The sequence below is a fragment of the Gadus morhua genome, chromosome 19 (genome assembly GCF_902167405.1).
Source record: "Gadus morhua chromosome 19, gadMor3.0, whole genome shotgun sequence".
Lineage (NCBI taxonomy): Eukaryota > Metazoa > Chordata > Actinopteri > Gadiformes > Gadidae > Gadus > Gadus morhua.
In genome coordinates this window covers 4,867,260-4,880,390 of record NC_044066.1, presented here as the reverse complement: position 1 = coordinate 4,880,390, position 13,131 = coordinate 4,867,260, and the positions used below count along the sequence as shown (strand labels likewise).

Sequence of the window (13,131 nt, the reverse complement as noted above, 5' to 3'; positions counted from 1 at the left end):
TGGCTTGGGTGTCATGTGTTTTGGTCGGATAACAAAGTGTGTTGTGTTGTTGGAGTGTACAGATGGTTTCTAGCTGGTTTCTAGAAGTAACCAGGTATAGATGTTCATGTCAGCAATGGAGAGACATTTGTATCATCACTTTTATCTTTCCTTAAGTTATTCAAAAAAGTGTTTGTATTTCATTATTTTTTAGGAACATATAGTACCTTCACAAAGAAACACAGTATCACTATAATATTTGATCAAAATGGCAGCTAAATATAAAAAAGAATGAAAGTGTGGAAAGGAACTGGGTACTGGGTACTACTCAAAGTTATTTTAGCACTCACATTTATTTATAGATGATGAATAACGTTTTCCTGTTATATCATGTTTTAATAACTTCCGGCCGTGGGAAGTAGGGAATCATGCATGAGCTGGAATTCCCGTCTTATATTTAAGCGTGTTGTGTGTGTGTGTGTGTGTGTGTGTGTGTGTGTGTGTGTGTGTGTGTGTGTGTGTGTGTGTGTGTGTGTGTGTGTGTGTGTGTGTGTGTGTGTGTGTGTGTGTGTGTGTTTTCCCACTCACTCCTTAGCTTGAGGAATTGAAGGAAGAGGAGGATGAAAATGTAGGAGAGGAAGTAGAGGTTGAGGTTTGTCATCTCAGAGTTCTTTATTACCCTCGGCCCCCCAAGAACTTTCCCTGGTCCACTTCCCTCTGGGTCGCCCCCCCGTATACCAGTGTAGAACCCTACGTCTGGTGGATGTTGTTCTTTGGTACCCCTCCCAGCCATGTTCCTTGTGGAGGTTCTGGCCCGGTCTATCCCGTGTGGTTATTTATGGATTAAACGGTTGATCCCTGTCTCAGTCCTACTGGTTTGCCCTGCCTGTCCTCAAAACCATACCTATCTCTCATATAACGCGCCAACAATCCTTTTATTTCCTCCATTTCTATTACTTTGTGCCTTTTTCCCTTTTCTTAAGTTGTTGTTTGCCTCTAACATATTTTTTTTTCATTTTGCTGGTTTAGCTTTTTCTGCATACGGTATATTTTGGAATTTGCTTTTTCTATCCGGAATTAAATAAACATTTATTTATTGTATTTTAGATTCCTAACCTACTGAAGAGGATTAGGGCCACTCATAAAAACAAATTAAGCAGTAGGAGGAAGAAGAAGAAGCAATTTTGTTAATGGAAGACCAAAGGTTGAGTGAAACTGGAACATGTGGTGTTTTGATGCCAGTTTCGCTACCTTTTGGTCTTCCATTAACGAATTGGCTTCTTCTACTTCCTCCTACTGCATAAAGCATAGTATCTCTCCCACGGAGGTTGGTCCTTACAGGTACTCGTAGTTCTGACTTTAAAGTCAGAATTCTGACTTTTTGTGTGTCCCTAATCCTCTTCCGTACTAGCCTTATTGTCTTTCTGATAAATGTAGTTTATAATAAAGGTATTGCAAAAGGTAGTTCAATTTGCAATGAAGTTAGTCTATTCTTTTTTCCCCCTTAAAGAATTTCAGTTTTGTTCATGATAAAGGTTGTTCCATCTTATTTCCAATGCAGGTAGCTCTCTTGTTTATTCTGGAAGTATTTCAGTTACGTTGTTCTGTTCGCTCATGATAAAGGCCTGTCCATCTTGTTGATGTAAAGGTTGTTCAGTCTTGATTAACAAGTGTACAATCTCATATTTCCTCCTTTAAAAACCAAAACCTAAAGATGGACACACCAGTGCCAGTAGAAACGGTAGGTGATGTAGTCAGTTTCACTTGACCAAAGAGTACCATATTCATGACACATCTGTTGTATAAGAACACAACATGAATGGAGGACAGCTTGTTATGCTGCCATTCTAACTTCTTGTGTGACCTTTTCTCCTAAACTCAGCCTGAGGTTGATTGTGAGGTTAAAAAGGTGAGTGAAGGGGATTAGACATAAACCAACACACACACACACACACACTGACACACCGGCATGCACACACACACACACACAGATAGATGTACAGACAGATACACATGAACAGAAACGCAGAAAAAAAATACAGACTAAGCAATATTTTGAGGGAGTCCAAGTTCTGTCCGTCTGTGTCCCAGTCTGTGCCTAGAAGCTTTCCATTCCCAGTCATTCCTAAATCTTCCTGGGCTTTATCCATACCTCTGTGATGTTAGCAGCCCAGTGGATTCCACACCTAATGACCGTAAACCATCCCAACCTTCCCTGGCAGTGAAACCTTCTCTCTCCCTCTGGTCCTGACCCTCGCCCCCGCCTGGCCCTGTACGACTCACTAAACACTGAGAAACCAAGCCCGTGTCCGTATTTAACACCTGTTGTTTCTGTTCACCATCCACCCACTCACAAGGTGGAGGTCTCTGAGAGGAAGGTGGGTGGGTCTGACTAACTGTGTGTTGTTGCGTTGTCAACAACTCAGCAGTTTATTTTGTCAGTATTCATACTTGTTTTACCGCTTTGCCCTGAAAAGTAGTGTTGATTATTTCTCCTTGGACTATTTTCTTATGATGAAACAGCAACACTGTTGACCGTTCTCTTACACTATATATCCTCTGTTGATAATGAAACGATGAGGGATTAGTAGATTCTAAACGGTGTATGTTGAAGCTCATGAGAAGCGTGCGTATGTGTGTTTAAGCTCATGAGATGTGTGTGTGTGTGTGTGTGGCTGTGTTTGTCCTGCAGATGGACTCAGAGGCCAGCGCCCTCCTAAACGAACTGCAGGTGAAGCTCAACAATGTCCTGGATGAACTCAGCACTACATTTGGAAACAGGTACACACACACACAAACACACACACACACACACACACACACACACACACACACACACACACACACACACACACACACACACACACACACACACACACACACACACACACTTAAGAAGATGGAAGAACAAAAACACAGAAAAACAGTAGGGTGCTTGCAGTTCAGGGAAAGTATGGAATTATGAATGACGTATGGACATTTGGGTTAAAGTCTTCAAAAGGTCTTGAAAATCTGCTGATAGTAATATCCACCCATAACGAAACATAAAATCTGAAAGGAATTCTTGTTTGTTGGGATAACTGCTTTGATGTCTGAGAACTGTAGCCCAGATTGGAAGCAGTCAAATAAAGAGCTCCACATTATAAATATTTAATTTAGTGAATTTATGCAGTAGTTCGATTCAGGGATGTTGACCGTTGATCGATGATCGAGTCATTCATGGTTGTGAAGAATTTGATCGATCCATCTGACGTTGGAATCAGATAAAAAGATGTCACAACTGTAGGGACGTCTTGAATTGTATCAATTAGAGCCAATATGAACTGGGATATAAAACACAGCATTATGTTTAACACACACGTACCTAAATATGATGATATGAGCCCACACATATTGTAAGGCACCTGACACACGCACACACGCACGCACACACACACACACAAAAATACACATCGAGAGTCATACTGAATTGAACTTGTTACAATATGTGTATGAGATATAAGTCTATATAAACAAAAAGATAACCCCAACCTATCCCACACAGTTTCCAGGTGCGCATCAACGACTGCATGCGTCAGATGGCGACCCTGCTGTACCAGATCAAGGGCCCGGTCAGCAGTAAGAACCAGGCGGAGGCCGACCTGGACAACATGCTCAGACCCCTCATGGACTTCCTGGACGGAAAGTGAGTGGACTCACCGCGGGGGGGGCAGCCTGGGGACTTGTGGGCACTTCTGTGGATACGTATATGTACTTACTAGTTTGTGTTTGTGTGTGTGTGTGTCTCCAGGCTGACCCTGTTTGCCACGGTGTGTGAGAAGACGGTGCTGAAGCGCGTGCTAAAGGAGCTCTGGAGGATCGTGATGAGCAGCCTGGAGAAGACCATCGTCCTTCCCAAGGGCCACGACACCTTCGTAAGAACCAGGAACACACTGGAGAACACACTATAGAATCAGGAGGAGAACACACTGTAGAACCATGAGAACACACTGTAGAACCAGGAGACCACACGGTAGAACCAGGAGACCACACTGTAGAACCATGAGAACACAATGTAGAACCAGGAGAACACACTGTAGAACCAGGAGACCACACTGTAGAACCAGGAGAACACTATAGAACCAGAGGAGAACACACTGTATAACACACTGTAGCACCAGGAGAACACACTGTAGAACACACTGTAGAACACACTGTAGAACCAGGAGAACACACTGTAGAACCAGGAACACACTGGAGAACTCACTGTAGAACCAGGAGAACACACTGTAGAACCAGGAGAACAGACTGTAGAACCAGGAGAACACACTGTAGAACCAGAGGAGAACACACTGTAGAACCAGAGGAGAACACACTGTAGAACCAGAGGAGAACACACTGTAGAACCAGGAGAACACACTGTGGAACCAGGAGACCACACTGTAGAACCAGGAGAACACACTGTGGAACCAGGAGAACACACTGTAGAACCAGGAGAACACACTGTAGAACCAGGAGAACACACTGTAGAACCAGGAGAACACACTGTAGAACCAGAGGAGAACACACTGTGGAACCAGGATAACACACTGTAGAACCAAGAGAACACACTCTGGAACCAGCAGTTCTCAGTTTGAATATATATTCATATCCACCATTCAATTAACTCTTTATGCGTCCACGATTTGATGAAATGTCGTTCATCTTTAAATGTCCGCAGGGAGCACAGATCCTGTCTGCGGCCAAGGAGCTGGGTACCCTGTCCAAACTGAAGGTACCGTGATGTCAGGAGTAGACCACACCTTGGTGTACTGTCATGTCTGGAACAGACTTAGGCCCAATCCCATTTATACCCCTTACCCCTTCCCCTTACCCCTTCAAAACAAGGGGAAGGGGTAAGGGGTAGAAATGGGATTGGGCCTTAACCTTAACTCACAGTAATGTCTGGAACAGACTTAACCATAACTTGCTGTATAGGCCAGAAAATACTTAAAGTCAACTATAATAATAACGTACGAAATTGAAATAACTTTGTATTACTTCCTGGAACTTATTGTGTGTTGTAAGTCCTGTCACTTAGCATTCAGCAAACAGTACTTTGTGTATTGTGTAGCGTCTAATCTTAGCTATCTTTGTTGTGTAAGTGCTTGGCACTTGGTTCTATGAATACATTTACTTTACCGACAGCGATATATTGTTGTTTCTCTTTCTTCTGACAAATGTATTTATTGTAAGTCTCTTTGGATAAAAGCGTCTGCTAAATGCCCTAAATCTATTACCTCAACATAATTTCTAGAAAATATTGTTCCTACTGTACGTACTGAGATATCCTGACTTCACCTTAACTGCCCCTTCATTCGGTCATCGGTTAGACTTTTGTCGCTTTAGTCTGACCAATACATCACTCATCCATCTTGTACCAGAACTCATTAGGACTCACGGGTCAGTGAATGCTCGGCGAGTACTAGAGTCTTGGGTTGCTTGAGTCTCTACTCCTGAGCTATTGTCTCCCGGTCGGTCTCTCCTAGAGACCGACCGGGAGACAATAGCTCATGAGTAGAGCGGGTCGACTGGTTCAAACCCCGGCTTCTCCTAGCTGAGTGTCGAGGTGTCCCTGAGCAAGGCACCTAACCCTGACCGCTCCTGACGAGCTGGCTGTCGCCCTGCGTGGTTTACTCCGCCGTCGGTGTGGGAATGTGTGAAAGAATGGTTGTAAGTCGCTTTAGTTAAAAGTGTCAGCAAAATTCCCTGAATGTAAATGTGAATGCCTCTGCAGGACCACATGGCCGGAGAGGCCAAGAGCCTGTCTCCCAAGCAGTGCGCCGTCATGGACATGGCCCTGGACACCATAAAGGTCAGTTGGTGTGGGGCTGCGGTGTCATGTGGACCAGTCTGGGGGGGAGGTTCAAGTTCAGTTTCATTCACTATTCATCGAGGTGTCGCAGACAAGACAGATTGGAGCAGCAGCAGTGGAAGACTGTTGTTCTTTAGAACCAAACCAAAATGTAATATGTAATAATCCATACGCTTCAAAATGGCGTTTACAAGTTTGTAATGTGACGGAAATACTTCCACTTGCCTAAACCATAATGTAATGTGTAGGAAACACTTCACCTTTTGCTGCAAATACTATTGCTAGACATTGGTATCAATATGTTGCCGTCCATCTCACGATTAGGAAGTAGGGGCCAGGAATTTTAAGAAGTTTTCCTAATTAAGAGTTCACAGGCCAAATAAAGGTCAAACACCACTCTTTCCGTTAACAAGTTGAAGACTGAACTTAAAGTGTCAAATGAGAAGTTGGGGCCGACAGAAATGGTCAGATGACGTTAGCCTTGCTTCTCCTCAGCAATACTTCCATGCGGGCGGTAACGGGCTGAAGAAGGCCTTCCTGGAGAAGAGTGCCGAGCTCTCGTCGCTCCGCCACGCCCTGTCGCTCTACACTCAGTCCACCGACACGCTCATCAAGACCTTTGTCACAAGCCAACGCGTTCAAGGTAGGCTAGGTCAGCTATTTTAGCAGTCAGATAGCAAATATGCCGACGACAGGTTAGCTTAGCATTGGGATAGCCAACATGCCCAAGGAATACTAGGCTTGTGGTTGAAATAGCTAACATGGTATGCTAGCTTAGCATACCTATGATGGGTAGGGATGTGATAAAAGGTTAAAGAGGAACCTTAACACTGACCTCAAACCTAAGAATTACCTCACACATGGTTACTGCAATAGGCTGAAATTGTGTGATGTCACTTCAAAACATGTCTTTCTTCTCTTGACCAATAGAAGTCCCTTTGGGAGCTTTTTAATGCATTGAGGAAATCTGATAATAATCATATGTTGTGTGTTTCAATGTCAGATTGTGTTGATTTGACTCTGTGTTCTGTGTTGTCTCTTGTGCCGGCCGCCAGTACACAATGGAAAGGGTATTAGGTTAACTCCCAACGAAAAAATACAGCCGAGCAGGGGTACGTTACCACCGAGGGTGGCGCCCGGACGGACGTTTTCTGGCACTCGTTACCCATGATGCATTAGCAATGAATAGACTAAGTGAGACCTGAGGTTATACAGGTCCAACATTAAAGGTTGGGCTTCAGGTATTCGGCTAGGTTTAGGTTAAGATCAGTGTACGGTTCGTGGAGGAAAGTAATGCATCATGGGATATGCTTGCCAGAAAATACCGTTGCGTTTGCGCCCGAAACTGAAGTGATCTGCTAGCTACCCTACCTTGTCTCCCCCCTCTTTGCCCTCCCCCACCTCCCCCACAACCCATTCTCAACACTGTATATGCTTCATATTCAGAGGTGGACATACCATGGTACACGTCACAATATATACTTAGAAGTAATATATTGCAAAGCATAAAACATATTACTAATCCTATCCCTTGTTTCTTTTTCGTGGTGAATCAAACAAACCTATTCTAGTCCCTGGACCTTTATCCTTCCTGACGAAGTATTTTTGGTTTGTGTGTGCGTGGTTTAGGGTCCGGCGTGGAAAAGCCCATCGGGGAGGTCTCGGCCCAGATCGAGCTCCACACCCACCCGGGCAACGGGGAGCGCAAGATCACCGTCAAAGGTCAGTAGGGGTCCAAACATTCAGTATTCAAGCATCTGGGTACTGTGGCTTGACAGAGAGAGATGTTGCAGAAAATATGCAACTGTGAACCCTGGTCTCAACTTTAAGATGGGTAACAGCACGGTGTAACACCGTGTTCACAGGACCGGTCCATGGCGTAAGAAAGGTTGGGGGACCGAGACAATCCTGCCTCCTTGTTCTTTAGTGCATGACTTATCATATAGTGGGTGTGCGTGTGCGTGTGTGTGTGTGATCCTTTAGTCTTGGGAGCCAATGATCTCAAGTGGCAGACTCCTGGGATGTTCCGGCCCTTTGTGGAGGTGTCTCTCATAGGTCCTCATCTCAGCGACAAGAAACGCAAGTTCCAGACCAAGTCCAAGAACAACTGCTGGTCGCCCAAGTTCAACGAGACCTTTAACTTGTAAGTAAAACAACTAGGTCTTATTCAATATACACTGTCGTTATGTTATTCAAATTCTGTTCTTTTCGATGTAACTATTTTAAATATATGTTAATATATAGTCTGTAGATGAGGAATAGCTTTCCATACTTTATTTCTGACTGACTTTACTGAAGTTCTTAGTTCTTCTTTCTTTAGTTTACCTTATACTTTCCTTACATTCTTATTGTATGTTTTACTTCCTGGCACTTAAAAATAGTATGCAACATTGGGTTTAGCTTATTCTAGCTATCTTTGTTGTATACAGGGAATGTGTTAACCTAGCGATTGTAAGTGCTTGGCCCCTGTTTCTATGAACATGCTTACTGTACTGACAGCGATATATTGCTTCTCCTTCTTCTGACAAATGTTTTTGTAAATGTATTCTAAGTTGCTTTGCATAAAAGCGTCTGCTAAATGCGCCTGCTAAATGCCTTAAATGTAAATGTCCTTAGGCACAGTGAGGGCCTGTTCCCGCTGTATCATCCATGGCTGAGCAGCTCTAGCCCACTTCATTAGTGGCGTCTTACAGTGAACTCAGTGACGGGGCGGCATGTGGCTTGGGTTGGCTGGTAACCGGAAGGTTGCTAGATCGATCCCCAGCTCCTCCTAGCTGAGTGTCGAGGTCTTCCTGAGCAAGACACCTCACCATGACAGTCAGGGTGAGGTGTGTTGCTCAGGAAGCCGGTAGGGCCTAACGGCTCCCGACAAGCTGATGTCGGTGTGTGAATGTGTGCATGAATGGGTGATTGTTAGGCGATATTGTAAAGCGCTTTGAGTGCTGAGTCCATTTACCATTTAACTCGGATCCAAACCCTCAAAAAGTGGGAAGGGAAACAGGGAGCCTGGCGCATAGCGCACTGGGCTCCCTCAAAGGTCGGAGACCACAGACATCGGGGGGTCCAGTCCCACCTAACCACCACTGTCGTCCCCCGCAGCGCGCTGGGCGGCAAGGAGGGCTGGGAGAGCTACGAGCTGCAGTTGTGCGTGAAGGACTACTGCTTCGGCCGGGCGGACCGCGTGGTGGGCCTGGCGGTGATGCAGCTCCGGGACCTCGGCGAGAAGACGGGCGGCGCCTGCTGGCTGCCACTGGGCCAGGGCGTGCACATGGACGACACGGGGCAGACCGCCATGCGCATCCTGTCCCAGCGCGCCGGCGACGAGGTCGCCAAGGAGTTTGTGCGCCTCAAGTCGGAGACTCGCTCGGCCGAGGAGGGCCGGTGAGGAGGAAGGGGAAGGGAAAGGATGGAAGGGAATGACAAAGGAAAGGAAGTGACAGCCAGAGAGGTAGACTCGACGGAGGAGGACGGAACGGAAAGCGAATGCTCCCCCTCCACGCCGGTAAAGATGGCTGACGCAAACCGACTCTGGAGCAGGAGAGGGTCGACTAGGTGTTCGGTTTGCGAAGGAACGAGTGGCCCGTCTCCAAGACGCTTTGGTTTGAATCATGGCTAACGCACTCGTAACCTTGGTTTCCTCGACGTCGGTTGGGCCACACCTCCACACGCTCCATCCCTCTCCTCACTTCTCACAGACACAAAACACCTGAGCCCTCATCCTAGAGCGACCTCAGCCTTTCCAGTCGTTCACAGACTCTTCCTCACCCTTCTTTGGCTTTGGATTCGGTTGTGGGCGCCTCCTGTCCTGTTTTTGTTTAAGTGGCAGAAACCGTGACCTGATCAGAGTGTGTGGGTGTTTGCCACGCCCGAATCACAAGTTCAGCAATACCCCCCACCCTCCCCCCACCATCCCCTCCCCATACCAACCTCACACCCCCACTGTTTACCTGACCTCAGACCTCGTCACCCTCCATCACCTCTAACCCAATCCCTTGATCGTCTGGTCACCTCCACGCACGCCACCATCACCTTAATCTTCCCCTGATAAATGCCTCCATCAGTTTCACCCACACCCATTCAATTCCACCGTGATACCCGGGATCGTCTCCATCTCTACAAACCATTCCCGTCACCTTCACCCCAGGACCGTGACTCTCCCCCCAATCATCATAGCCTCCATCCCCACTCCCACTCCAAACTCATGTGTTTGATGCCTTACATGCTAGAAACTGTGAAAGAGAATTAGACACGCTCTTGTGTTTGAAACTCTATCCACTCTATTTAGCTCCACCGGTTTAGAGGGAGGTTGATTTTTGATTTATTTTTTCCAAGATTAACTAATTGTGAATACTGCTTCATAAACAGGGGAATGCTGAAGGGGGACCGGCCGCTTGTCTCGGTATAATTGTATGGAGAGCAGGCGGCCCTAGTTTCTGTAGCATTGAGTTCTACAATCGGTCAATCACACTGTCTCTAGGCAACCGAAGGGGTGCCACTGAAGAAGACATAGATAGTTATACACCAGCTATTTGGGTTGGTACGAAAGCAAACTGTTGAATCAAAGTAATAATCAAAGAGTGATAATGTGTGCCTTGTTGTGTGAGGTTTCTATTTCCACTCAGAGAACCGTCATTCCAGTTTCCCGTTGCCCTGATGTTAACTAGCAAGGACAATCACAGTGCTGATGTCGTAGTTTCCATGGTGACCACAAACCTTAGCCTCTTATCCATGTCGGTAAAACCAAATCCTATAGAGACCAAGAATCTAGACATTGTTTATATGGATTTATTAATAGCCGTACTCTTAACTTCACTCATTGATTCTTATTTATTTATTTTATATGTGTATATTTATTTTTTCTGCAGTCGTCTAAATATGTTTAATGCCGGATTTGCCATGTTTACTTTTCCGATTGGTGTATTTATATGTTGGCCAAGATGAACCTGCAGGATTCTAGAATTCTGCAACCAGAGTTCTAGAGCTGAGCTGAGTTCTTTGAACAAGCTGAGTTCCGGGTTCCACTGAAGTGTTCTCTCCTCAGACAAGCTTCCCTCCATTTAGAAAATCGAAATCAAAAGTACTCAAACATTCAGGGAAATGTTCAGTCACACTTCACACAAATTCACATCAAGTACCGTAATGTCCCTGAATGACGAAAGTGCTAACATATTAATAAAATATCGGCCTCTTTATATATTTTTTGTAAGATAAGTAACATTTTAATGTCACATTTCTGTTTTGTTTCACCCACATGTAAAAGTGGTGTGTGGGAGATTAGTATGCGTGTAGAAGGCTTGAAATTGTGGTTTACACAGCATTCTACTGCTGTCCTCTCCCTCTCAGTGGCCTTATTTTGGTAATAGAGAAAATGTTGGCATCTTGTTAACCCTTTTTAATCTAGTATTCCTTTTCCGTCCCCGAAACTATGACGATAACATCCGCACATGATTATGAATCAATCATTCCCCCAAGTGATGCTCTTTGCCGTTATTTCATACTTGTTTTTTATTTTTATCATTGACTCGATTCTCTTTTTGAAGTCGGTTGATTCTTGTCGGGTCTTTTTCTTTCGGTTTCATTTTCTGAATGTTTTGATCCCTCGACCCTCGTGAGGACCTCACGACGTCCTCCACTGTGTTTGGAAGTGTGCAAGTGGTTGGTGTTGTGGACAGCTGATGATATACTGTGATACAAATGCTGGTGAACTCTTATCAATCAAAAAAATTGACAACCACTGAAACTTGACACTGCTGTAACAAAAAACAACTGTTTCCGCACATTTGAGAATTTGTTTTTGCACCAAATGACAACTGCCAAAACACTACACATGACTTTTGTTTGTTACGTTACACTTATGGTTTATGAATGTTTGGAGCGGTTGTGTTTCTGGTATAAAGCCACTCTTACATGTCCCTTGTGCCAAGTTGTACCAAGTTGTCGATTTACAGCCGATTTGTTGTTCTTACCTCTTTAGCCCCTCACACTTCCAGTACGTTACTTCAGTAGTTTATCTGTCAAAGTATCTTCTTATTGTTAGCTTTCTTCTTGTTATTATTGTGACTTTGTTTTTCATCACTGGTATGAGGATGGTGGTGTTCATTAAAAAGTTAACATTCCAATTATTGAATTTTGTATAAAGTGTCGAGGAAGCATTTTTATTGTTTTGTCGTTTTTTTTAATCCAGTCTTTTTTTTTTAAAGTTTTGATGTATTTTGTTGGATTGTTGGAATACTATTCAGCCCCAGGATCTCCTCAACACTAAGAAAAATACTTAACATCTGGCTGTGAAGCGAATTTGGTTCTAAGAGTTTTTGTAACTCAGATTTTAAAGGTCATCATAATTATTTTGCTAAGGGATAATCAGTTATGACACTTTATTTGCAAGATTGTGGCAGAATTAAAGCTAGGGAAGACAATTTGGAGACACTAGCCAGAGTAAGCTAGATTTTGAAAGAATCTAGCTGAAACAAATTCCAACCCTCCTTTCAGACCTGCCTCCAAAGCCACTCCCCAAAAACATGTGCCAACCAATAATTTCATTGGGGGCCGAATTAAACCATTTGAATAAATTATAGGCATGCCGCCTATAATTAAAATATTTTTTTTCTCTTTATTCTCAAAGCATTTGATTTATTGAATGCTTTCGGGTGTATAGAGATTTTCCACGGATATGATAAATATATATTTATGATGCATGCTTATAAATAAATTGCTAATTGCTTTGAAGGAGGTAACACACACACACCTACACACACACACACGGGTTTATGCGGACAATAAGTCATTCACCTGCTGGGTCAGCTGGAGGCCTGCCTCCTGAATCACACTGGGGCTCTTTGTGCTCGGGACAGCGTATTAAATTCCATTACTGAAAGGTTGGGGATGTACATAAGCATCCACCCCGTCGACACCCAGAAGAGCTGGGAAATGATTGATGAATTATTGATTTGTGAAACAGGTGACCAAAGGAGTAGAGTAAGTGTAGGATCGAACCTGCGGTCGAGAGGACCTGGTGACCTGGCCCCAGGTATTTCCTGGTGCTGGACACATGCATGCAATGCCAAGGGCGTGGTATATATACCTGGCTGAGACCCCCCCCCCCACACACACACACACACACATGGCCAGGCTCTCTGGTTGGCTGGAGTCCTTCACCTTCCTCCTACCCCTATCGTATTGTTGTTAAACTGCCCCCCCCCCCCCTCTCTCTCCAACCATCCAGTTGGAGAGTCCAAAGATCGCTTGTTCTGTTTGCTCAGGCGCTGATTGGATGCATGAGGAGAAATAGCCCGCGCTACACCGGTGGTACGGTGGTGGAC

At 44.7% G+C, this 13,131-nt stretch overlaps 1 protein-coding gene across 4 annotated transcripts in view; it reads left to right on the top strand.

Annotated features, from left to right (window-relative positions):
- The window catches only part of unc13bb (unc-13 homolog Bb (C. elegans)), an 82,668-nt gene extending 70,702 nt beyond the window's left edge, over positions 1 to 11,966 (top strand). For 2 of the 4 annotated variants that reach the window (XM_030341797.1, XM_030341796.1), the window contains 10 exons: positions 2,672 to 2,760; positions 3,524 to 3,664; positions 3,770 to 3,893; positions 4,679 to 4,732; positions 5,735 to 5,812; positions 6,308 to 6,455; positions 6,868 to 6,924; positions 7,442 to 7,534; positions 7,796 to 7,955; positions 8,912 to 11,966. In XM_030341797.1, the coding sequence (XP_030197657.1) occupies positions 2,672 to 2,760; positions 3,524 to 3,664; positions 3,770 to 3,893; positions 4,679 to 4,732; positions 5,735 to 5,812; positions 6,308 to 6,455; positions 6,868 to 6,924; positions 7,442 to 7,534; positions 7,796 to 7,955; positions 8,912 to 9,197 (1,230 nt within the window). In that variant the 3' untranslated portion in view covers positions 9,198 to 11,966. The remainder of the gene's footprint in view (positions 1 to 2,671; positions 2,761 to 3,523; positions 3,665 to 3,769; positions 3,894 to 4,678; positions 4,733 to 5,734; positions 5,813 to 6,307; positions 6,456 to 6,867; positions 6,925 to 7,441; positions 7,535 to 7,795; positions 7,956 to 8,911) is intronic. The other 2 variants (XM_030341799.1, XM_030341798.1) reach the window with 1 other exon arrangement.
- The last annotated feature ends 1,165 nt before the right edge of the window (positions 11,967 to 13,131 follow it).